Below are 25,445 nucleotides of genomic sequence, written 5' to 3' on the forward strand. Positions count from 1 at the left end.
ACGATTGAAAACTGACGCCCATACTATTTCTTTGGAACACTAGACCAATTACTTAGTGCAAAGTATTAAATGTTGACATTGTCACATGTAATAGCACGTTGGTTCTTTTGAGGAGAAGTACCACATCAAAATAAACATTTATTTTGTATTATACTATCTTGTTCATGATCTTCACAATTTCACGCTGTAATGAAAACTTTCTCAATTTATTTCAAGATACGTTCAGAATGATGTGTTTTTTTTCCTACATTTTGTGAATTTCCATCAATCAGCTTCCCCTCTGCAACTTTCATGTTCCCATTGCTATAAAGTAGCTACCGTGAATTTGTGAACACCTTCGGTCTCCTGCAGTTTGCACATGAATTTAACAGAGCACCTCAATGCGGAGATTGTACTGCACACGATCACAGATGTCAACGTGGCATTGGATTGGATCCGATCCACATTCCTGTACATTCGGGCACTCAAAAACCCAAAGTATTACAGTAAGAAATGCATTTACAATTCAAAATTAAAACGTACAATATTCGCGTGATTATACTATCGCAATGTGTGCGATAGTATAATCACTAGGTTACAATGATGCATATAAAAGGAATAACAATAAACATGAGTAGGTGTATTGGAAAAGGTTGAGTTACCTATTCGAGCATTTATTTCAGAAAATTATCAAGAACATACATGTGTTCTTGAGTCGTGTAGGTATTTTGGAAGGATGTATATACATGCGTGTCCTATTAATTTTCGAATGAAACACAAAATAACGTGATGTACATTATGTAGGTTTGTGTTGAGCGAAGACCCATATCAGACAGAGAGGGCCCTTGCCTGTAAACACCTGGCAGTTCGTTTAACACGTAGGCTTTCGGGACCAATATCATCCATAATAGTTGTTTTAATACTGTATATAAATGTGTTGATAAACCCACCACCACCCTGATGAAGCTAGTTGTAATTACTGGCGAAAAGTCGTACTCAGTTTGTAAATGTTGTGGCTCTGCAACACATCGGTGTGCTGTACTAGTATACTACACTATACACTACATTATATACTACACTATGCACTACACTATACACTACTATACACTACACTATACACTACTATACACTACACTACTATACACTACACTATACACTACACTATACACTACACTATATACTACATTATACACTACACTATACACTACACTATACACTGCACTACTATACACTACTATACACTACACTACTATACACTACACTATACACTACAGTATATACTACTATACACTACACTATACACTACACTATACACTACACTACACACTACACACTACACTATACACTACACTATACACTACACTATATACTACTATACACTACACTATACACTACTATACACTACACTATACACTACACACTAGTGCTGTACTAGTGATGAATTGGCACGTTCTGTTTACGTGGCAACCCTTACTAGTTGACTGTGTCGGGTGGTGGCGGGTTTTAACGACACAACATTTCTATATTTACGCGATCTCACCCAAAAAAACTATATTATGGATCTGGCAGTTCACCTGCATTGGCTCACACAATCCTGACTTGACACTGAATTGCAAAACCGGTCCACAGTTTTGCTTGTGTTGAACCAATGCACTAAAACATTGTGTGAAACCATCTTTGGGTATTTTGAGCCATTATGCCTTTGCATAGATCAGCTATTGTAATATAAAACAGTAATTTTAGCTGTAATTACATTTCACGTTTGGGGCTTTCAAAAATATTATGAGCTGACTGGAGGAAATAACACGTTTGAATGTTCTTAAGTACAAAGGACACAATTACGGTATATTTGTAAGGAGTGAATATTAAACATTCTGACAATTTAGAGTTTGTTCATTGACATCAAGTGTTTACGTAGTTTTGACTTTGACTATGACAAGATATTCAACTGTTAAAGCCATTTTAAGTACATCTCAAGCGATGCATAAAAAGGCAGCATACTGAAAAATAAATGTACTCTGTACGAATCACTGATACAGAATTTGCCGCTGGTCTGAACAAAGAGGACATTGAGAAGCAACTTCTGCAAGGTATAGTGATATTAACATAATCTAACATCAAACTGTAATTTTACTGGAATAATAGTAGACAATTTGAAACTGAGAGAAATACAACTGTTTGCTTGTGTTTTTCGTACGTTACTGTCTTCAGCCACCACGCGACAGGTCAACACACTTCTGTCTTTGATTCTTCCCCCTGGTACTGATGCTTTCCAGTCCTTGTGAATTCCCTCCCACGGTCTCACTTCTCAAGCTCTTACAACCTTGCTCAATTCAAGAAACCTGTCTACTTGTTAGAAGATGAAACACTGAGAATAAAACCCATATACGCAGCCTCTGAAAGAGCCAGTTGGTCAATTCAAGTTGTTCCTTGTGTTTCCACTACAAGCAGCATGATTTTCAATGATTTAAAATTGAGACAAATTAAACGTTGATTTGAAGCTTTCGTGACTGCAGGAATCCAGACTCAGTAGACAAAATAAAATAAAACAAAACATCATAAATATCACGACGTTTCGATCGCAACACAACAAGCGGTCGTCCTCGGGCGTAAAAAATAATAATTCAGCAGTGTGAACAGCTGAACCAGCGAGAGAGCTTTCGTGACTCAGGAAGGCTACTTGTGTTGTGGCCGAAACGTCGCAAGAATTTTATTGTATTATGTTTTATTTTTGTTATTGTATTTCCATTCTACGTGGTGACTTTGCCGAAAGAACCAATCAGATGAGCTCTCTCGCAGCTCTCTCGCTGGTTCAGCTGTTTCACTGATGGAGGATTTTTTTCCACCTGAGGGCGACCGCTTGTTGTGTTGCGATCGAAACTTCGTGATTTATTATTTGTCAGTTTAATTAAATTTTTCTGCCTACGTGACTTCACCGAAAGAACCAATGAGTATGAGACGCATTGATTTTTCTTTAATTGTATTGATTTAACGATCGTTATGTCAAAATAATTAAGCTGACAATATGCCTTCTTCCCATAGCTGTCTCTCCGCATAAAAAGTAGAATCATTGTTTTTTAACATATCCAATCAGCCACACGGCCTTCTGGGAGTGAATATTTTCAGCAGCAACAAACAATCTGGACCGGTTTCGACATTCAATGTATAAGCAGTCAGGCTTGTTTGAAGCAATACTCGTGACCTGCCAGACATGAATAGGCAATGATCTACTCTGTTAGCTATGAATGTTTCAAGCAGATTTTTGATTTTAGTGGAGAGACAAATATGGGAAGGCATAATACCTGCTTAGTTAATTTGTTGTCTTGTCCACAACGACGTTCATGTTTCTTTTGCATTATTTATTTCAGAACTATGCTTAGAGAGTTTGAACTCGCTGGCAGCTTACAAGCTAATTTGTATGCAGAATGGGGATATTAAGCCAACAGGTAAATAATCCTTCTGCTGAAACAGCATATCATGACGTGTTTGTTCGCTGTATTTGTGACGAAAAAACATAATGTCATTTCGCATTTTCATGTTGTGTGTAGCGTCCAGTCGTCAATGCAAATCGGCATTTCAGAACGTGCTGTAGAATTTGTCACGTGCGCAGGTTCCTAACGGAGGCACGGTGGGGGGGGGACCCCCAGACAAGAATGGGGGGCAGTGAGAACCTTCGCCAACTATTGCCCGAGCCTTGGAGCTGCTTATTTTGGGATGTGTCGCCAACTCCATTAATTGATGAGTGTCTGTGCATGGAAAAACCCCCACCTGTGCAAGGGGTGGTAACTCAATATCCGTGCGTACGGATATAATGAATTTGCTCTCCCGCCATACCCCTGGCAAGCCGAGAATATGGCGATCTTGGCAACCTTGGGAAGGGAGTTTTACCAATTTGTGTTTGATCCAACAACCCTGCATTACAGGCACGATGTATAGCCGCCACCAGCACCCTGGCATTTAATTACAGTTTATTTTAACATATCATGGGACCTCCTTTGCCTTTGCTTTCATGTGTTTTGCTATTTTAACAAAAAATGGTTTGATATTGTCCAGATGTTGGTAGATTGATGGCTTACTACTACGTGGCATTTGATACCATCAAGCTGTTTGGCACAATACAGGGCTCGGAAGCCGTGCAAGACCTGGTAAGTGAGGTCACAGGGTTGGTTTCTCATTGTTCCACATCACCATCAACTTACGTTAACAAGGCTTGCTGCGGCAATGTCCCCTTACTTAGCAGACGGTCGAGACCCCTGAAAGGGTTCGTGACAACGCATTACAGGTGGTGACTGTAATGATGTTAACAGATAAGGATATGTGTGTTTATGTGACACATAGCAAACAACCACAACGACTCACAGCAGCGGATTTGACAAGCGGCTGTAAATTATCATTTTGGATGTTTGACAATAGGCCGTGAATTATTTTGTAAGAAACAAATTAATAAGCGGACTTACAATTGTGCAGATAATTGAGCAGTTTTTAGCCATGTTTGGCGATCATCATCGTTTGTATCTATACAGTGCACCTTATTGGAGTAAGGATACCGTCTCATTTTAGTTTTACTTACAAAGACAGACTTTTAGTTTATTACTGCATACATCGTTGCTGACAATTCTATCAATCGGTGTGCATCTGGCACAAGGTTCAACTAACACCTACGTTTTAAGACATAATCAATGCATTGTACAGCGGCATTCAGAACCAAGTCAAAGTGATTTCCTGCCCAAATAAGCACTGAGGTTATCCATCTACCGTTGACAGCCCTGAGACTATCGTGGAGAATCCACAATCCTATGACAGGGGTCTCTCTGCAGCGCAACCACCGTTGACTTACTAACAGAGTGCTGCTCATGTTATCAAACTCGGAGGGAAGGTGGGTTGAGTCAACTCACCAGCAGTATTTGAACTTGGAGCCTGCCGTCTGTGAGCCACTCACTTACACTAGTTGAGCCACCAGGTTATAACTCCCGCGTGTATTTTACAAGAGAGTATTTTTGCGATTAGCAATTAGCTGAATTGATACATTTTGCTCCTGATCTCTTTGAACACATTTTCGGTTTAGGACACCTTGTATTGTAAACGTTTTGGAGGTTTGTAATTGCCGTTAAATACCGATTTGTTCCCGTAATGGATGTGGGTTTAGTGTCAGGGCAGATTTGGGAGCTCACCGTGTGTCTATTGTGCAGCAGCTGCGGGATTCTGACGGAGGGTGGAATTCTTTTTAATTCTGTGTAGTAGTAGCATCAATGATTTTGGCCATGATGATGACATCTTGATCTTTGACCTTCTTTACAGGTGACTCTTATCTCAAGCTGTCGAGAGTATAAAGACATCACGCTCCGCGTTAATGAGAAGAAAACCCTGAACACATTGAACTTGGCCAAAAAGCACACGATACGGTAACAATCAGTGACACGTCACCAAATAACCATTAGCATCGTCGTAAAAAATGGAAGAAAAAAATAATAAGCGTACAATATGCCTCCTTCACATATCTGTCCATCCACATAAAATAATCTATATATTTTACACATCCTATCAACCACGTGGAATTATGGGAGTGCATCATTTCAGCAGACTTGGTATCACACAACCAAACTCTGGACTGGTTTTGACATTCCGTGTCTCATCAGCAGTCACTTTTGTTTAAACCAATGTAGGTGAATTGCCATATGTAAATATACAATTATGCATACTGTGTATTGGTAAAGTTACATTACAATTAATTGCAATTTTACATGGTATATTTGGCCAGTTTGAAGAATGTTAGGTATTTTTTTTAAGATCCTGTGTTAATGTCATTACATTTTTTGGAATAAAAATCCAGAACCTACACTGGAATAATCTTGAAAGTTTCATATCAAATTTTTTATCGGTCTAAAATTTTGATTCTAATTATCTAATTTAAAAGGTTTCTCGGATAGTGAAACATCAAGTGTGAAAACATTTACATATTTGAGACAATAGTAGTTGTGAATGTATTACGTATTTAAAAATATTGTATGGATAAACGAATGGGGTTTAAGTCTGTATTAGCACATTTTAAGTGTATATTGTATATTCAGTGTGTATTAGTTATTTGGACAAACCATTATGAGTGAATCTGAATGCTTCTGTCATTTCAGATTTCCAATATCCGGTAAAATAAAAACCAGTGAAATGAAAATAAACTGGTAAGTACAGCTATGATTTCAATGCTCCTGTTAAGATGACACATACGTACATTTGGAGTTGGTTATGAACTTTCTTTATAGTTAGCAACGCAACTTCGTGTTTAGGGTTTTAATATTCTACACATTTGCAGATTATTATCCATTTGATATCACCATACAGATGACACTCATTTTAACACTCGAAACTGCATCTATATTGCAAAAACAGTTTGTTCAAGTGGATAATTAAGCTTTTGCTACACAATTGAAATGATTTTGATTTAAAGCTTTCGTGACTGCAGTAATTCATATTTTTAGCTCTTTCGGTAAAGTCACGTTGAAGGGAAACAATAAAATATATATAAACAATACAAATTCTCACGACGTTTCGACCATAACACAAACGGTCGTCATCAGGTGTGTAGGTTTGTATTGACACTCATTTACAAACCGACACACCTAATGACGACCGTTTGTGTTATGGTCGAAACGTCGTGAGAATGTTTATTGTTTTATATGTATTTTATTGTTTTATTGTTTCCCTTCAACGTGACTTTACCGAAAGAGCTAAGAATATAAAACATTGTTTTATATATATTATTTTATTGTTCCCCTTCAACGTGACTTTACCGAAAGAGCTAAGAATATAAAACAATGCTTTATATATTATTATTATTTAATTGTTCCCCTTCAACGTGACTTTACCGAAAGAGCTAAGATTATAAAACATTGTTTTATATATATTATTATTTTATTGTTCCCCTTCAACGTGACTTTACCGAAAGAGCTAAGAATATAAAACATTGTTTTATATATATTATTATTTTATTGTTCCCCTTCAACGTGACTTTACCGAAAGAGCTAAGAATATAAAACATTGTTTTATATATATTATTATTATTTTATTGTTTCCCTTCAACGTGACTTTACCAAAAGAGCTAAGAATATAATTGAAATGACGCGTTGTTTGTAGTCTCATTCAAGCTCAGCTGGGATGTGTACTGGTGCAAGATTTTGCATTGATGCAGGACACTGCCAAAATCTTCAGGACTGGAATCCGTCTTACAAAATGTAAGTTTAAACTGCACTATTTAAACGAATGTACATTGTTTCTGAAGTTAACGTTTAAATGCATGACAGTATTTACATCCGTTATATCTCCGTTTTGTGGTTGTAGGTCTTGCCGAATTTTTGCAGCAAAAGGATAAGCAGAATAATTTCCAGGCCGTGCTGAATGCTGTCCACCTCGCTAAATGTTTTCATGCAAAGCTTTGGGAAAATTCACCTTCCGTTTTGAAACAACTTGAAAAAATCGGTAATTATAATCTCTTTCAGGTATAAGAGCAACACATACAAATTATTTACAACCACGCATTCTTTTCAGAAGACCCTTCAATTAAACATTACTTAACCTCAGTGTTTCTGCTGTAGGCTTCTCAATGTCCAGCGCACTGGTCAACGCTGGATTGACATCTTTTGAGAAAATTGCAAACACTCATGGACGGGAAATTGAGTTGGTGAGATAATGGGTGTAGTGTTAATCTCCACAACATGTACCTATGTTTGTGCCGGTGTTTAGCGCACTTCCCAGTACAATTATACGGTAGCTACACCGTAAATGACATTGGCCCAGTGGCAGCGCTTGTTCCAGAAGCTCGCAGTTCGAATCTGGCAGACCGCTCTGGTTAATTATACTGCGGATTTATTCACCGTAAAATGCTCGACGCCATCTTCTTCAAAATGGACGTCACAGACCCCCATGATGGCATGCCAAGAAGACCGTTGTGTACCGGCGTGATTGTCCAAATTAGCAAAATGTAAAAAGTAACTTGCAAATTGCTCAATTGGGAAACACATTACAATCGTCACCCTTCCTTAATAATAGGAACACCCGCCAATGATGAGCGTATTTCTTGTTTGTAAACAACATTGCAACAAAACCGAATGACGTTTTGCTGGCGGTGCATTCCTCCGTTGTGCAGATAGTGAACAGACACCCTCCGTTTGGGAACCAGATCAAAGAAGCCGTGCAGCATCTGCCCAAGTACCAAGTCAGAGTGGAGCAGGTGCATGAGACGGAACCCCGACTCCAATCAAAGATTTCACATTGCTAAAAACAACTAATGCACATACTCTTTGGTTCTATTCGGTAAAGTCACGAAGGTAAAAAATAAAACAACAAAAATCACGACGTTTCGGCAACAATACAAGCGGCCTTTTTTTTCTTCACCTGATGAAGGCCGCTTGTGTTGTGGTTGAAACGTTGTGATTTTTGCTGTTTTATTTTTTTACCTACGTGACTTCACCGAATAGAACCAAAAAGTATGGATCCTTGCAGTCACGAAAGCTTCAAATCTAGAAACTAATGCACAGTCACATGGCTCGGGTGAAAATCAATTTCCCTTTAAGTGCGTTGCTACTTTCAACGTACTCAAAGCAGCAGGCTTTCAAAGGCAAACGTCAATCAGGACTTTGCCAAATACCTGTGAAACCATCCATCTATGTGGCTCAATTTCCCCGCCTATAGCCCGCATACGCATATAACCCGCAGACGCATGTACCCCGGTTAAACAAAGTGCGCCCACTTGAAACATTGTCGTTTCATTGTGCAAGCAATTCGAATCATTTCAAACATGTTAACGCGTGCAATTTTAGTGCGAGTGGTTTATTCAGCAGTGCTTTAGTCAAAGGTACTGGAAGTGTTGCGCAGTGAAAAAATTAAACGAGTTATGACATGTCACACGTGTAAAATATTTTAGGGACAGCCCGCATCTGCATATACCCCACGGGGTCTTGTTTTGTTTTGTAAAAAGTGGTATAACCCGCGGGTTATATGCGGGAAAATACGGAACTCGAAACAGCATGAGTCTGAAGACAAACATTAATTAGTGTTTTGATAATACTGCACCTGTGAAACTATCCATGTGGCTCAGCAGTGGAGTGAGCGACCCGCCATCGGAATGTTTGCGAGTTCAAGTCGTAGCTGGGAGTTGACTCACTCCATCATCCCTCTGTGGTAGATAAAATAGGCACCGATTTGTGGGGAAGTCAACAGCGATTGTTTGATGGGTTATATAGAGACGCATTGTTTCCACCACTGTCTCAGGGGTTGTAAATGAGAGATGGTCACCACCTCAATGCTCATTTGAGAAAGAAAGAGTACTTGTAATGCCACCCAGTATCTTGGTATAGACGTGGTGACAACAGTGGGGCAAGTGGCCGTTGCTGTCATTTGTTAAATGTTTTTTCACTAGGTTTTAAATGAAGGAATCGACTATTTAACGTTTATCTTCACCTTAGTAATATTCAATTTAAATTAATGGCTTGGTAAGCTTTGCATATCATCAATTCAGAATGACACTGGTTGCTTTTTTTCCAGGGTAACCGGTACTACAAAGGTGTGGCTGAGGTGATAATTACAGTGATACTAAAGAACTGTGCGGACCTACAGTCTCACCGCACAGCTCCAAACAACCACTGCTGCACGCTACTACTGGGCAACGCCGACAACAACCTCGTCCATCGGCAAATCATCACGTGCGCTTAAATTACACATCGCAGCAATTGTGACAAGGCCACGTGTTTTTTTTCTATGTTGAATCGAACAAAATAATCGTTTTGCCTGATAATTAGAGACCCAGACATCGCACCTCCTTGCTTTGACATACCTCAAAGACACCGGTGAACCATCGACCACATCACAACATCAAACAGGCCAACGCGCACGTCTCCTGCAGTGCGATCAGTGGCCATGCAACCCAAACTATGGACCAGACAGTAAACCACTGTGGTCTCTGCTCTCCTTCAACCGAGCAGTATAAAAACGACACAAACTCGCTCCTGAAGCTCTCGTGGTTTATCAGATCTCGACATTGGCATTCAGCCCCTGAACATACAGCAATATAAAGGAATAGAGCATGATAATTAGCATCATATAGAAGTAAATGTAACAAAATAAATAGGCAGGCATTACGCCTCCTTCCTATATGTAAACAACATTGTTCCTAAAAACAAATGTAACAACATTTTAAATGCACTTGTTACTGGAATTTTTTTTTATAATAATCACCTGTTTTTGATAGGGCCTTTTACTCTGGGGTGTCTATGAGCGCTTGACGCGCAATAAGCGACTTACACCACGTCTCAGAAACATTTAAATGGGCACCCCCAGTGACAACTGTCCCTGTGGACACAAGGAGATTTAGCACCTGGCCTGCAATTGGGCATAAGGTTGCCAGTAGGGGGCGATGGTTGCTGTGTGTAATTCCAATTTAGTAATTTTTTACGTATTTCTGTATTCGTATTTGTCAACGAGTCGAACTGGTCTACTCGTTTTGAATGTCAAAAATCTTTAACGTCAGTGCAACATAGCGCACATATTTAATTATTAAGACACCTGCAGTAATAGTAAGTTGCGGAAACTACATATACAACCGATATGACCTTCACAGAGATTACATGCTGCTGAAAACAGGGAGTTTCATGAAGAAGATTGAAGTTGTTCGGCCGGAAAAGAGTGACGAGCTCAACGTTTACCTCCTCAGCTCTACATATGGTAAGTCTCAGGGTTGCCACCTTGTCCACAGACTACATCAGGACATATTTCTCAGTCAGCCTTGGTCAGGAGTCAGCTTCGGAGCCGCGTTCAGCTTCATACAGACTGCTTCATGATGTAATGTATGTACGTACAGTATTCACAAGTATGGCAGCTGTTGAAATATCAAGTTTTGTACCGAATTCGAAAAAAAGGCTCTTATTGTTATTTTGGTTGCCAACCCCTGGGCAAGGTCTAACGAAACTGTGCAGTGTCCTGGAATAAATTTCAACTCAATACTGGTACCAGGTCTAGGTAAAAAATAAATTACTGGTACCCGAGCACAGATGTCAATTCCCGAACAAGTGCCAATCTTGCACACGTTACACACAAACTTTATTTCATCCATGTAGCCTCTCGTCCAATTTTACTTGTTATTTATCAAAGGTTGCAATACAATGTGGATTCGTATGACATCTAAATGCGACAGCATCTCAAGACACCGTACACAAACAGAAGGCATATTATATTCTTGGTTCTTTCGGTAAAGTCACGTAGAAGGGAAACAATAAAATAATAAAAATATAAAACTATAAAATTATCACGACGTTTCGACTGCAACACAAGCAATCATCATCAGGTGTGAAAACCACAGCAAGATGATGATTGCTTGTGTTGCAGTCGAAACATCGTGAGAATTTTATTGTTTTATATTTTTATTAATTTATTGTTTCCCTTCTACGTGACTTTACCGAATAGAACCAAGAATATGAATCCCTGCAGTCACGAAAGCTTTAAATCAGAAGGCATATTTTCAAAAAATTATTTTTAGAGAGGCAGTCGGCCATAGGCAGAGGAAAAAGGAAGCTATTGATGCTGCATTTATACAAGGAGAAAGGCGTCGACAGAACTTATGACTGGGAGGAGGGAGGTCCAGATTATGGGGGCAGCAAACGAGAGTTAGCAACTTCCCAGTGAACCGAGGTTTACAGGGGGAATTTGACAGAAAACCTTGGTTGCTGGAGTGAAGAATATGTGGAGGGGAGTAGAGTGAGATGAGAGGAGAGATTTAGGCATGGGCGAGTCAATGGAGTATCTTTAGGACGGTGAGTGCTATTTTTAAATTGATCTGGGATTACATTGAGAGCCAGTGGAGGGATCTCAGTATTATGGTGATGTTTTGTTTACGGATGTGGACGAGAAGCCTGTCAGGGGCATCTTGCATCATCTGGAGTTTGAGGATGTGAGGAGATGTGAAAGTGTGGATGGCAGCTGGGGTAAGGAAATGGTGGGCGTGGAAAATGTGCAGGTGGAGGTATGAGGTTCTCCAGAGTTGACAGTAGAGAGATAACTCGTGCTCAGGATCAATTACAACTGAAAGGTTTCTCACACTCTCTGTGTATGTGGCAGAACAAAAAATGTGGTGAAGATGATTAAAGCTATCGTGGTAAAAATGTGGTTCTAATGCATTTCCCAGTTGGTATGGACATCCATGAGAACTTCACACCATTCTACTCTAGCCCTCGCACCTCTGGGCTCTACGGGAATGGGAGACATCAGCAGGCCCAATCCCTGCATGCTACTACCTGTGAGAAACCAAAGGCGTTTGCCTCAGCAGCGGCACAAGCAGCCGGCAATGGTTTGTGTCGCCTCATTTCTACATGCATTTTATATCAATTGGTTTATTTAGACTCTATGCATTTGATCCCATGGAAGCAATTTAGAATGCAGCATCTTCATATCTACAACACTCATATAATCCTTAAATTGTGCAATTGTTCCCACCAACTCATGCTGTGACAAGTATGTGGCAATATACATAGGGGACGTTAGGTGTGGTGCATTATATTTTGTTGTGAAGTTGACCTGTACATATACAACTTTACTGCAAAGATCATCTCTCTTGTGCTCAAGAGTTCCAAACTGACACAGCGGTGATGGACCCCTCCCTCCCCTCTTCCTTGAGACCCCGAAAATTAATATTTTATTCTCAGAGAAAATACATGAACTGTATATATTTTATACGACTTTAGGGATATATATTCTTGGTTCTTTCGGTAAAGTCACGTTGAAGGGAAACAATAAAATAAAAAAAATATATAAAACAATAAAATTCTCACGACGTTTCGACTGCAACACAAAGCAGTCATCACACCTGATGATGGCTGCTTGTGTTGCAGTCGAAACGTCGTAAGAATTGTATTGTTTTATATTTATTTTATTGTTTCCCTTCAACGTGACTTTACCGAAAGAACCAAGAATACGAATCACTGCAGTCACGAAATCTTTAAATCACGACTTTAGGGATCTAATTAAATCTTCAGGACTGTCTCCCCCACCCTCCTTGGAACGTTTTAAGACATGCTTCTGCACACTAGAGTGGCTTACACATCTCGACTCTTCGCTCGACCTACAATATGCTGAAAGTAATGTTCATAAACATTCAGCGTTTGATTGTATTTGTCACGTGATGTGTAATGTGTCATTATAAAACACGTTTACAGTGAAAAAGACTTCTCCACAGAGCTCTCGTTTGTTTCTGAAGGTTACTCTGCTGGCTTGGAAGATTCCAAGAGAAGCTGTCTTCACAACTGTAAAAATAAACAAATGTGTGGACACGAGTGCTGTGAGTACCTTCATCGTGATTCAACGTATTTACAAAGTTATTACTACGAGCAATTGTGATTATTTTGGGTTGGGTATCATATCGTATTTCATCAAACGAAGACCGATACACTTCTGGCCATTCACCAGCGTTGATCCAAGCAAATCTGACATTGCTGATGAGACACTGAATTCCAAAACTGGTGCAGCGTTTTATTGTATTAAACACATTTTGCTGCAATTATGCACTCCCAGAATGGAGGTTTGACAGATGGGATGTATACAATTACTTTAATGTTCATGTGGAGGGACAGACGTGGAATGCGTGCTGTGCGCGTATTTATTTTGTTTACAGGCTGGTAATGGAATGTGTAAAATAATGTGATTTGACACGATTCCATTCAAGACTGCATTATTTTTTGTTATCAAGCTTCTTCTGTCTCATTCGTATGGTCTGCCTCGTAGATTCTGTCTTGTGCGGTCTCATTTTGAACGTTAGCCAAAATGATACATTTGCATATAATTTTCATCAGTCATCGATCATTCTCATGCACAATTGGTTGCACGCATCATAGGCCTGCTAAATAAATAACTCGTATAGTCTTTGTTTTGCCGCTCAAATGAGCATTTGGCGATACTCATTTCCTGATGACAGCCATAGTCCAGTGGTGCTAATTCTGCATTCCTGTGGTGGGGTGAGTGAATCACAGGAGTTTGATTCTGTTGTCTTCCCCACAATATGATACAAATTTTACTGACCCTGGAGAATGTAGGCTGAGCCAACCCCCCCACTAGGATCTGAACCCGCAAGGCGAAAGCACCTGATGAATGCAGTGTTGTCACTCAGGTCTAAGCGCCTGCGTTGTTGTTTTAACTTGTAGGCAAAGGGAATATGGCCAGGTCAATGCCGCTAACACCCAGCACCCCGAGCGCTGACGTGCGTAGCTTCCTGAGTGAACTAAAAAGCAAGACCGTAAGTGTAACAGGCTTTCCGAGTCACAAAAGGCTCAAGGTATGAGTGAAAATGTCACGGTTAAACATCACACATTTTGACAGCCCTCATATCTGTCACCGCACCTGTGTTCATACTGTACCTCGTTTTGTTTTGTGTAAATTGGCACGCGCGTAGCAAACACGCATGCAAACATTTAGAACGGACAGAGTGTTGTACAATGAGTACCGCACCCTGTCAACGTACAAATGAATACACAATGCAGTGGTGCACACCGCTCCACTATGTGGACTGCACTCGAGATGCTGTAAGAGTTGTGCATTGTCTCATGTTGAAGTGGCTCTGGGAGCGAGAGTGCTCTAGGGGAGTCGCACAACCAAAGCTGCCACTGCTCCCCTGTGGCCTGAATTTAAAAATTTAGCTTTAGATGACCGACGTATGAACTTATTTTGTATGTTGATTATAGTGCGCTACTACTGCTATTGTTCATCCGGCTGTTATGACTTATGCAGCTAGCGAAGGACGCTAGGTTTAGTGATGCGTGTTGTGTGTGTGTGTGTCGCTATTGTAACCTTTTAATCACATTTGTTGGGAGAACTGTTACGTTGTTTAGGTAGCATTGTTTCAGTAAGTTTTAGAGGGGCTTGGTTTGGCCCGATTTTTTTTATTTAGTATCGATTTATACTTAAATTTGTTTTATCTGTATTGTATTATGATTGTTATTGGGATCAAACATCGAAACGGATTTTTTTTGCACTTTTTGTACGCAGCATGAACGGGGCAGTGCTTTTTCTGTAGGATTTTATTGATTATGTACGTGGTGATGTTTAGATATGTGTACAATTAATTTTAGGTGTAGCTTGTAATTTTATTGTTTGTTGCGGCGGTTGCACCCAAACCAATAGCCGATTGGCTCACAGGGTCAATCCTAATAAATGAAACTGAAACTGAAGTGTGCCCATTGCGGTTTTCTCTCTAGGGATGGTGACGGATTACCACAGCCCTTGTCTGAATGCGTTTCTTTGTAGCCTTTGCTACATTTTAAAATATAAGCACCCATGTATCAATAAGCACCCATGCTTTGTGAAATATTCTGAGATGCATTTGTATGTATGTATGTTGAGGTTCTTTCACACCGTACAGCGAGGGAAAAAAAAGTATTTGATCCCCTGCTGATTTTGTACGTTTGCCCACTGACAAAGAAATGATCAGTCTATAATTTTAATGGTAGGTTTATTTGAACAGTGAGAGATAGAATAACAACAACAAAATCCAGAAAAACGCATGTCAAAATTTTTATAAATTGATTTGCATTTTAATGAGGGAAATAAGTATTTGACCCCTCTGCAAAACACGACTTAGTACTTGGTGGCAAAACCCTTGTTGGCAATCACAGAGGTCAGACGTTTCTTGTAGTTGGCCACCAGGTTTGCCACATCTCAGGAGGGATTTTGTCCCACTCCTCTTGGCAGATCTTCTCCAAGTCATTAAGGTTTCGAGGCTGACGTTTGTCAACTCGAACCTTCAGCTCCCTCCACAGATTTTCTATGGGATTAAGGTCTGGAGACTGGCTAGGCCACTCCAGGACCTTAATGTGCTTCTTCTTGAGCCACTCCTTTGTTGCCTTGGCCGTGTGTTTTGGGTCATTGTCATGCTGGAATACCCATCAACGACCCATTTTCAATGCCCTGGCTGAGGGAAGGAGGTTCTCACCCAAGATTTGACGGTACATGGCCCCGTCCATCGTCCCTTTGATGCGGTGAAGTTGTCCGGTCCCCTTATCAGAAAAACACCCCCAAAGAATAATGTTTCCACCTCCATGTTTGACGGTGGGGATGGTGTTCTTGGGGTCATAGGCAGCATTCCACCTCCAAACACGGCGAGTTGAGTTGATGCCAAAGAGCTCCATTTTGGTCTCATCTGACCACAACACTTTCACCCAGTTGTCCTCTGAATCATTCAGATGTTCATTGGCAAACTTCACACGGGCATGTATATGTGCTTTCTTGAGCAGGGGGACCTTGCGGGCGCTGCAGGATTTTAGTCCTTCACGGCATAGTGTGTTACCAATTGTTTTCTTGGTGACTATGGTCCCAGCTGCCTTGAGATCATTGATGCCAGTTAAAAAGGGTAAAACCTATTACTATATCCTCCCGTGTAGTTCTGGGCTGATTCCTCACCGTTCTCATGATCATTGCAACTCCACGAGGTGATATCTTGCACGGAGCCCCAGACCGAGGGAGATTGACAGTTCTTTTGTGTTTCTTCCATTTGCGAATAATCGCACCAACTGTTGTCACCTTCTCACCAAGTTGCTTGGCAATGGTCTTGTAGCCCATTCCAGCCTTGTGTAGGTCTACAATCTTGTCCCTGACATCCTTGGAGAGCTCTTTGGTCTTGGCCATGGTGGAGAGTTTGGAATCTGATTGATTGATTGCTTCTGTGGACAGGTGTCTTTTATACAGGTAACAAGCTGAGATTAGGAGCACTCCCTTTAAGAGTGTGCTCCTAATCTCAGCTCGTTACCTGTATTAAAGACACCTGGGAGCCAGAAATCTTTCTGACTGAGAGGGGGTCAAATACTTATTTCCCTCATTAAAATGCAAATCAATTTATAACATTTTTGACATGCGTTTTTCTGGATTTTCTTGTTATTCTTTCTCTCACTGTTCAAGCAAACCTACCATTAAAATTATCGACTGATCATTTCTTTGTAAGTGGGCAAACGTACAAAATCAGCAGGGGATCAAATACTTTTTCCCCTCACTGTACGTAGCCAACCGTGCCATATCGGAGGTGCGGGGGAAGGACAACAAACTAAACACGAAAATCAGTTTAAAAAATAATTAGTTTTCAATTTAGATTTAAAAGTGCATCAGGATTAAACGTGGCATTATTGACTTGATTTCATTAGTAACAGGCCATTGTTATAATAATTGTCATGTTATACGAAACAAAACGTTTCAGATTGTATTTGCGTTCAGCACGATAATTGTCAACCCTTGATATACCTTAAGCATGTTGTGAGCATCCTGTCGTGTCTTGTGTTGAGTACATTCATCATAGGTTTGCTCTGTAAAGGGGGGAATCGCAGTGAATTTATCCAAGTTTGCTCACGTCCCTAAGCCTCAGTGTGGACTGCATGATGATAGGTACGTTTGACGGTAAATTAAGTGTGCTGAAAATTAAAAATGCAACAGTGATGAATACTTTTGATTTAAAGCTTTCGTGACTGCAGGGATTCATATTTTTGGTTATTTAGGTAAAGTCATTTGATTGTTTAATATTTTTATTATTTTATTGCTCTCCTATTGTTTCACGACGTTTCGACTGCAACACAAGCAATCATCATCAGGTGTGAAAACCACAGCAATCATCATCAGGTGTGAAAACCACAGATTTGTGGTTTTCACACCTGATGATGATTGCTTGTGTTGCAGTCAAAACGTCGTGAGAATGTTATTGTTTTATATTTTTATTTTTTAATTGTTCCCCTTCTACGTGGTGACTTTACCGAAAGAACCAAGAATATGGTGATTAATACATTAATTATGCTGAGTCATACCGTGTTAAGGTGTGTTGTACTTGTATAGCCATGGCAAAGCTTGATATTTTAAACGTGTTTGTCTTATTGCAGATGCAGTGGCCCTTCTGAGCTCCTGTCCCCACAAGGCCAGTTGGGTAATTTGGTTATGTCTGTAGATAATAGCTATATGCTCAACTTAAAATGCTACACTTGTCATTTTGATAACTCTGTGTCGTCTGAGCTCTTAACCTCCTAATGCAATGACTACAATTAACTGCAACGTTTGATTTTAAAATAAGCGATGCAGGAGAGACTATGTGTCTCTTTGCCTATCTCTCTCTGGGCCCTTTGGTCGAGTGTCTGTCCCACGAGACATGCTTCATCATGCCCTTCATGTCTTATCTATCTCTCTGTCCCTTCCGCTTCCAAAGTGTAAAATCTTGGAGTATCAAAGGCCACCCTGATTTTCTTGTAATCATGCATCTTTTTTCACCTTGCGATACAGAACAATAATAAGGCACTGTTGTATTTATATGTTTATAACCCTACATTTTAATTGTGCAAACCTGGAAGCAAATTAAAGGAGATAAGAAAAGATGGAGGCTTAAAATACCGTCGTCAAAAAAGTCAGAATAATTGTCTTGCTCAAATGAGCATTGTTACACACTGCTGTTTATAGCCCTGATCCAGCGGTGGGATTTCACCTTTCCGACGGCAGGGGCAGACCCTATGCATAGGACAACCACAGATTAATTGTTCTCACACACACTGGTACTTACAGACCACGCAGGGTTGATGGGCAGAGTCAATCCCAAATGAGGATTTAAATTTGTAATCTTCCAATTTGCAAGCATTCGATCTCGTGCTGAGCCACAACGTCGGATAGCTTTAAAATGCGGCCATAGACTCTAAAAAGAGCTCAACATAATTCGCTTGGGAATGTATTATAATAGATGATAAAATCAATTAAAATGTAATTCCTTGATTTCTTTTCCAGATTAAAAAATGTCAAAAGTACAAGGCCAAGCATATAAAGCTGTTTCCGACATACAGGGTATCCCAAAAGTTAGAGTAATTTCATTTAATGTAACACTGGCATTAAAAAAATGTGTTTATTCTTTAAGGTAATATTTTATCTATTATTATTAATACCTATTTTCTTCTGCCCCTGGGGTCACCTCGACAAAGAACCCGAATTGAATTGAGACAAAATAATTGATGAATGTTCAAAGATTACACCTGCAGTCAAAAGAGTCCTTAATGAATTTCAAAAGAGAATTCAAGCATCCATTAATGTCAATGGGAGTCAGTTTGAACGTTTGTTAAAATAAATCAAATAACCCGATGTGGTTTGTAAAAAATAAGTATAATAACTCTTTGTGCCCTTACTTTTGGGCTGCTACTGTATATTTATGCACTCTGGATAGGGACAAACATTTAACATGCAACAATATACATCAAGAAGCTTTGTAATACCGCTCTCTATGAAACGTGGTGTGTGCAGCTGTGTTTGCTGGTGACAAGATTGTGGATCATCGCACGTCGGGGTCAACAGAGTTACCAAGTGGAGTGGCCAAACTCCGATCTCCCGTGAGCGTCACTGATGTTCCAGCTCCAGCATTTCGAAATCAAGACGACAGTGGGTCTGTCTCCCAGATCACCTTTCACACAACACACATTCAACATGCAAACGTTATTCAGCGAAATCATCCAAAATGCACCACCAGGTCTTACCAGTCCAAAGCTAATCAGGTTTAAGTCTGATTAAGCATTCAATGGGTGGTCATCGGGACATGCCAGATGTTGATAGCTTGGACTATGATCTGGGTTGTCTCCGAGTTTTCCAGTTTTCTACAACATGCTAACTTTCTCATGAATGGAAATGGCCAAACATCCCAAACCAAGATCTTCTGGAAGCACAGTCTTAGTAGTCAGTGAGGTTTTCCTGGAAAATTAAATAGCTTGATCTTTAAGAGAGTAATGCAAGTTATGGGTCGAAATAAGCAACAGCCAATCAGAATATTCTGGTTGATACTGGTTTACTAGTATCAAGTCGATACCAGATGACAGGTATGGACTAGAATACCTATTTAAACAGTTCACATAATTAGCCTGACTTCATCCTGATTACAGTGTGGCATTCAGGCAAGATGGGAGGGCCCATTGGGTGTGGCCGGCCTGGTGGAATCGCAAATGAAATGTTGAATTTTAGCCTCCTTGACGATCACAGCGATGCCGATGCCTATGGAGTACATTTCAATGGCATTACTGGCCAGCTGGTTTCATGGTCTACGGCAGGGGTGGGGAACCTTTTTATCTGCCAAGGGCCATTTGGATATTTATATAACATCATTCGTGTTATATAAACAAATTAATTGGTGATAGTTAATAGTACAAAGGTAGATTGCCAATACTGCTAAATAGGCCACATTCTGGTTGTGCAGAGTCGACAAGAGGCATGGCAACCATAGGAAGAGACCTTATGACAGATGCTCAGGACTGGATGGGCAGTGGAGTCACCAGGAGCAGCGTGATCCAGCTGTTCCCCCGTGTGTCACACAAGCCAACCAACCCTTGCCAGCACATCCTGAGCAGGTAAAATTGCATCACAGACTTAACGTGAAAATGTAAATACTACATTTAATATGCACGTTTGGTAAGAATATGATAAACCACGATCGCACGCGCGGTTTAAGGTTTAGTTCCAAAGAAAGCAATGCAATTATGATTATTCATAGAATTTAACAACAGTTACCTCCTTATCACTGTTCTGTATCTGCTGTGACTACTCTTCGCTTGAACCTCACCCATTGAACTCTACACATATAATAATAATAGGGTTTTCCCCCTTTTTTCTGGCAACAAAACTGAAACCTTTTTACAAGGATTCATGTCTACTGCATTAACCACAATACTTGCAGTCAAAATGCAAACAAAACACATACTATGATAATATGATGCATTGTCCTTGAAACTGATTGGTCCACACCAGGGGACGGCTTTCTTTTGAGCCTCTACCCAATTGGTGCTCGACCAGATGACATCAAAAGGCTCAAAAGAAAGCCGTCCCTTGGTGTGGACCAATCAGTTTCAAGGACAATGCATATATTATCATAGTATGTGTTTTGTTTGCATTTTGACTGCAGGTATTGTGGTTAATGCAGACATGAATCCTCGTAAAAAGGTTTCAGTTTTGTTGCCAGAAAAAAGAGGAAAAACCCTATTATTATATTTTGGTACTGGCAAAGGAAGTCTAAGGATGTAGATGCTCTACACACATGTTGAGCGCTCGGTTTACCGGACTGTTTCATCTCATCCACGCTCTGCATGCGCTAACCACAACAACTCCCTCTTTGCTTCTTTCTTCTTCCCTCGCTTGTAGAAGTCTCGTGGTATCAACGGCTGTCGCCACGATGACATCTTGTGTTTTGACACGATTGTGATTGGAGGGCGATGTTTAAGTGCTTACTCTTTTTTGACATCTCAGGTGGCATGCGGTGTGAAATCCTACGGTGATTCCAAAAGTCGCATGTTTTTTTCTCCAAGTTCCACTAGGTGAGACAAACCAGTGCTTTAAACAACGGGCCCAAACACCGGTGCAGTATTATCGTATTTAACGTTCTTATACAGTGCCTGCCCCAGCGGTAGTGGGTTTTTTCCCCCGCTTGTTGTAAAGGTCCCGGGGTTAGAATCTAGCAGACTGTCCTGGATATTACTGCCAGGCAATGAACTGCTAAGTACGACACGCCGTCTGCTTCGAAGAGGATGCTAGAAGAGCCCGTGGCATTGTTTTAAGATGAGTTGGCCATTGCGTGCCGGAGTCAAATTTGCAAATGACAGTCCTGCACTATTGTACGCCGTATATTGAAAGGTTGAATTTCCCGTGGGGGTAAGAAGTGAAACGCTTAGTGACGGTGCTGTTGTTACGAGTGTGTAACAGGGAGTTCATTGAATCTTCAGACAGTGATTGTACTCGGTTGTCAAGAAATTGCCATCCGCCACAGTCGGTTCGTGACCTTGTGCAATGTGTCAATAGTGAGGAAGGGAATCAAGGCATAGTTTATACATTCCAAATGTTAGGATTTATTGTATTCTAGATCGGGTTACCGTCCTTCTGTCTGTCGTCGTGAAGCATGTTTAAAGAATCCGTCCGCGTTGGTGCCCTATAAAAAAAATATTGAGGGAATTGCACGTGAGAGAAAATGAATCAGAACAACCCACCCTCCCATATTAAACATGAGCAACCCTCACAAGTCCAGTCATGAAGCTGGGTGTAATTACCAGCGAAGCGTCACAGTACGCAATTTGTAAATGTTGTGCATTTATCAATGGTATGGGTTTCTTGGGTTAGATCGCAAAAATGTAAATGTGTCGTTAAACCCGCCACCACCCGACACAGCCAACTAGTAAGGTTTGTCATGTAAACAGAACGTGCCAATTCGTTACTAGTACAGCACGCCGGTGTGTTGCAGAGCAAATCCACAACATTAACAATCTGAGTACGACGTTTCGCCAGTGTTCGCGACCAGCATCATCAGGCGACAGCCAGATTTGTTCTGTCCTCCTGTCTCCACAAATCTGGCTATCGCCTGATGATGCTGTTTGTAATTACTGGCGAAACGTTGTACTCAGTTTGTAAATGTTGTGGGTTTACTCCACAACACACCCGGTGTGCTGTGCAGGTAACGAGTTGGCATGTTCTGTTCAGATGTCATAGTTTTCATAGTTTCATAATTTCATTATTTGGTATAGCCCTGTGAGCCATTCGGCTCTTGAATCGGGTGCAACCGCAACAAACAAAAAACATGAACAAGAAAACATCTTGAAGTGATTTTGTGCATGTGCAAACAGAAAATCCAGGAAAAAACATAAAAATATTCCTGAAATAGCACTGCACACCAACGCTGTGTGCAAAAATCCCAGTGGGATGCAAGTCAAACAAAAACAAGAAAACTTAGATTAGGGCATCAGTCTAACTCCGTACTACAATAAACAAAAACATTACCAAACCCAAAAACTTTTAGAAATCACCAAAATAAAGCCATAAATGCAATGTAACAGTGATCATAGGAACTGTGACCGAATTTTTAACAATAAACTACATAAATAACATGTAACACCAAACCCTAGAGCCACAGCTATGTCGGGTGGTGGCGGGTTTAACCACACATTTATATTTGCGTGATATAACCCCCCCTCCAAAAAAACCTTACTAGTACAGCACGTTGATGTAACGGAGAGCAAATCCACAACATTTTTAATCTGAGCACGACGTTTCGCCAGTGATTACAACCAGCATCATCAGGCGGACGGCCAGATCTGTGCATTTACTCTGCAACACACCGGTGGGCTTAAGTATGAACTAATTGGCACGTCTTGTTTACGTGACAAACCTTACTAATTGGCTGTGTTGGGTGGTGGTGGGATAACGACACATTTATGCGATCTAACCCAAACAAAAACCTTTCTACTGTATTCATAGCAATTGGCGCCCCCTATTGGAGTGATGTATTTTTTGACCGATGTTTTCCTGGGTTAATAAGTATAGTGACTATAGTCTATATGGTGAATAATATGGCCTACTGTGAGGGTTTTTTAAAATTGACGCACTAATTGTAATGCTGGTCGTTGTTGTTCGACATTTTAGCGTACAACAAACGGAGGACGCTGAGGATGCTATGAAGAACTTTCTGAAAATATTTAGAGGGATTTTCTGAGTTGGTAAATTGATTTTGAAACGTCTGACCGAGGTGTTCTAGCAAAATTGCGTCACTTATATTCTTTACGGATGGTCTTCATCATAACAGCAATTTCCTTGCCTGCAACACAACTTGTATAAGTTAATGTTTTTTTTTTATAATGTAGTTTATCTAATAAAAACATTTCACGGTTGGTGTTGCATATCTAATCCTCTGATCGTATTACCAGTTTCAGTAAATGGTCAAGAGATGTAATGTTCCACAGTTGTGAAAATAAAGTCAAAGTTTCAAAATACTTTTGAGCGCCGAACGACGCCTCTGAAAGGTTTTTAGCCAGCGGAAGGACAAAGAAAATCCTTCTGTGATAGCGGAGGCGGCGGGGAGGGGGGACTGTGGACACAGCTCCTGTATGGGATGGAGAGTTTCTCCAGCGATCTAGGGGAAGAGGAGACGAGGCCACATGGTGGGAGACTGTGACGCAGATCTGAGAGAGGTCGCTGTTGTGCAGCAGCAGCGGTAGCAGCTGCGGGGATTGACGGGAGGGTAGAACGCGTTGGAACCTGTGCCAGGCTAGGTGCAGGAGGTCACGGGACAGACCCAGCAGGTGACATTAGTTGACTCACCGAGATGACTGGCAGATGCACCACTGTGCCAGGCTAGGTGCAGGAGGTCACGGGACAGGCCCAGCAGGTGGCATTAGTTTACTGACCGAGATGACTGGCAGATGCACCACTGTGCCAGGCTAGGTGCAGGAGGTCACGGGATATACCCAGCAGGTGACATTAGTTGACTCACCGAGATGACTGGCAGATGCACCACTGTGCCAGACTAGGTGCAGGAGGTCACGGGACAGACCCAGCAGGTGACATTAGTTGATTCTTTAGCACCCATGCAGAACTGCCATAAAGTGGCGGTGACGTGACCACAGTGCTTGTGCCAGGTTAGGTGCACTTAAAGTGCACACTTTGAGGCCACGTGAAGTATCGAAGGCTCTCTGCGAGCCGGTCACGGGACAGACTGACCGAGATGACTGGCTGTTTCACCACCTGTGCTCCCCATTGTGCCAACTCGCTGTATTTTATCCGCCCAGTGCAACGCTCGTTGTTGTGAGCGTCGCTTCTCCAACCACTGCTGTTGTTGGGAGGGCGACTGCCTCTACTGCCCAGTAGCGTTCTTCAGGAAACTCCTCCACAGAGGCCAAGCTTGGCACCGCTGGTCGGCAAGTCCACTCAGCTCCAAATACTCCTGTGCCGCATCAGTCCATCCCTTCTCATAGTTTCATAGTTTCATTTATATGGTATAGCCCTGTGAGCCATTCGGCTCTTGAATCGGGTGCAACGCAAACAAACAAAAAAACATGAACAAGAAAACATCTTAAAGTGACTTTGTGCATGTGCAAACAGAAAATCCAGGGAAAAAACATCAAAATATTCCTGAAATAGCACCGTACACCAACGCTGTGTGCAAAAATCCCATTGGGATGCAAGTCAAACAACAACAAGAAAACTAAGATTAAGGCCATCAATTCTAGATTTAAAGCTTTCGTGACTGCAAGGATCCATACTCTTTGGTTCTATTCGGTAAAGTCACGTAGGTAAATTGTTGTTTTATTATTTACCTACGTGACTTTACCGAATAGAACCAAAGAGTATTAAGGCCATCAGTCTAACTCCGTACAACAATAAACAAAAACATGGTCAAACCAAAAAACTTTTAGAAATCGCCAAAATAAAGCCATAAATGCAATGTAACAGTGATCATAGGAACTGTGACCGAATTTTTAACAATAAACTACATAAACAACCATGTAACACCAAACCCTAGAGCCACAGCTGGCTGCATGAGTTACTCCACAAACAACAGGAGCATCGGTCGGAGTATCAAATTTTTCAATGCACCTTTAAGATCAGCATGCTAAATCACAAAACAGATAATACTTTGCAGCGGTCATCCGGAGCGAAACATTTTATTTTATTTTAGGCCACTGAATAGCAGT

The 25,445-nt window shown here is 40.9% G+C and overlaps 1 protein-coding gene across 1 annotated transcript in view; it reads left to right on the forward strand.

The window, feature by feature from the left end:
• The window catches only part of LOC142915889 (putative ATP-dependent DNA helicase HFM1), a 46,744-nt gene extending 23,000 nt beyond the window's left edge, over nucleotides 1-23,744 (forward strand). The window contains exons 16-36 of the mRNA XM_076061527.1: nucleotides 352-485; nucleotides 2,019-2,069; nucleotides 3,348-3,425; nucleotides 4,033-4,124; nucleotides 5,278-5,381; nucleotides 6,108-6,155; nucleotides 7,108-7,205; nucleotides 7,312-7,449; nucleotides 7,566-7,651; nucleotides 8,117-8,200; nucleotides 9,514-9,671; nucleotides 10,586-10,689; nucleotides 12,146-12,307; nucleotides 13,214-13,294; nucleotides 14,154-14,284; nucleotides 17,291-17,376; nucleotides 17,862-17,905; nucleotides 19,255-19,393; nucleotides 20,195-20,345; nucleotides 21,238-21,305; nucleotides 23,398-23,744. Of these exons, the coding sequence (XP_075917642.1) occupies nucleotides 352-485; nucleotides 2,019-2,069; nucleotides 3,348-3,425; nucleotides 4,033-4,124; nucleotides 5,278-5,381; nucleotides 6,108-6,155; nucleotides 7,108-7,205; nucleotides 7,312-7,449; nucleotides 7,566-7,651; nucleotides 8,117-8,200; nucleotides 9,514-9,671; nucleotides 10,586-10,689; nucleotides 12,146-12,307; nucleotides 13,214-13,294; nucleotides 14,154-14,284; nucleotides 17,291-17,376; nucleotides 17,862-17,905; nucleotides 19,255-19,393; nucleotides 20,195-20,345; nucleotides 21,238-21,305; nucleotides 23,398-23,467 (2,107 nt within the window). The 3' untranslated portion in view covers nucleotides 23,468-23,744. The remainder of the gene's footprint in view (nucleotides 1-351; nucleotides 486-2,018; nucleotides 2,070-3,347; nucleotides 3,426-4,032; nucleotides 4,125-5,277; nucleotides 5,382-6,107; nucleotides 6,156-7,107; nucleotides 7,206-7,311; nucleotides 7,450-7,565; nucleotides 7,652-8,116; nucleotides 8,201-9,513; nucleotides 9,672-10,585; nucleotides 10,690-12,145; nucleotides 12,308-13,213; nucleotides 13,295-14,153; nucleotides 14,285-17,290; nucleotides 17,377-17,861; nucleotides 17,906-19,254; nucleotides 19,394-20,194; nucleotides 20,346-21,237; nucleotides 21,306-23,397) is intronic.
• Nucleotides 23,745-25,445: the final 1,701 nt, after the last annotated feature.

Source organism: Petromyzon marinus, unplaced genomic scaffold (assembly GCF_048934315.1).
Source record: "Petromyzon marinus isolate PM22_M1 ecotype Great Lakes invasive population unplaced genomic scaffold, UKy_Petmar_22M1.pri1.0 PM_G_Scaffold_36, whole genome shotgun sequence".
NCBI lineage: Eukaryota > Metazoa > Chordata > Hyperoartia > Petromyzontiformes > Petromyzontidae > Petromyzon > Petromyzon marinus.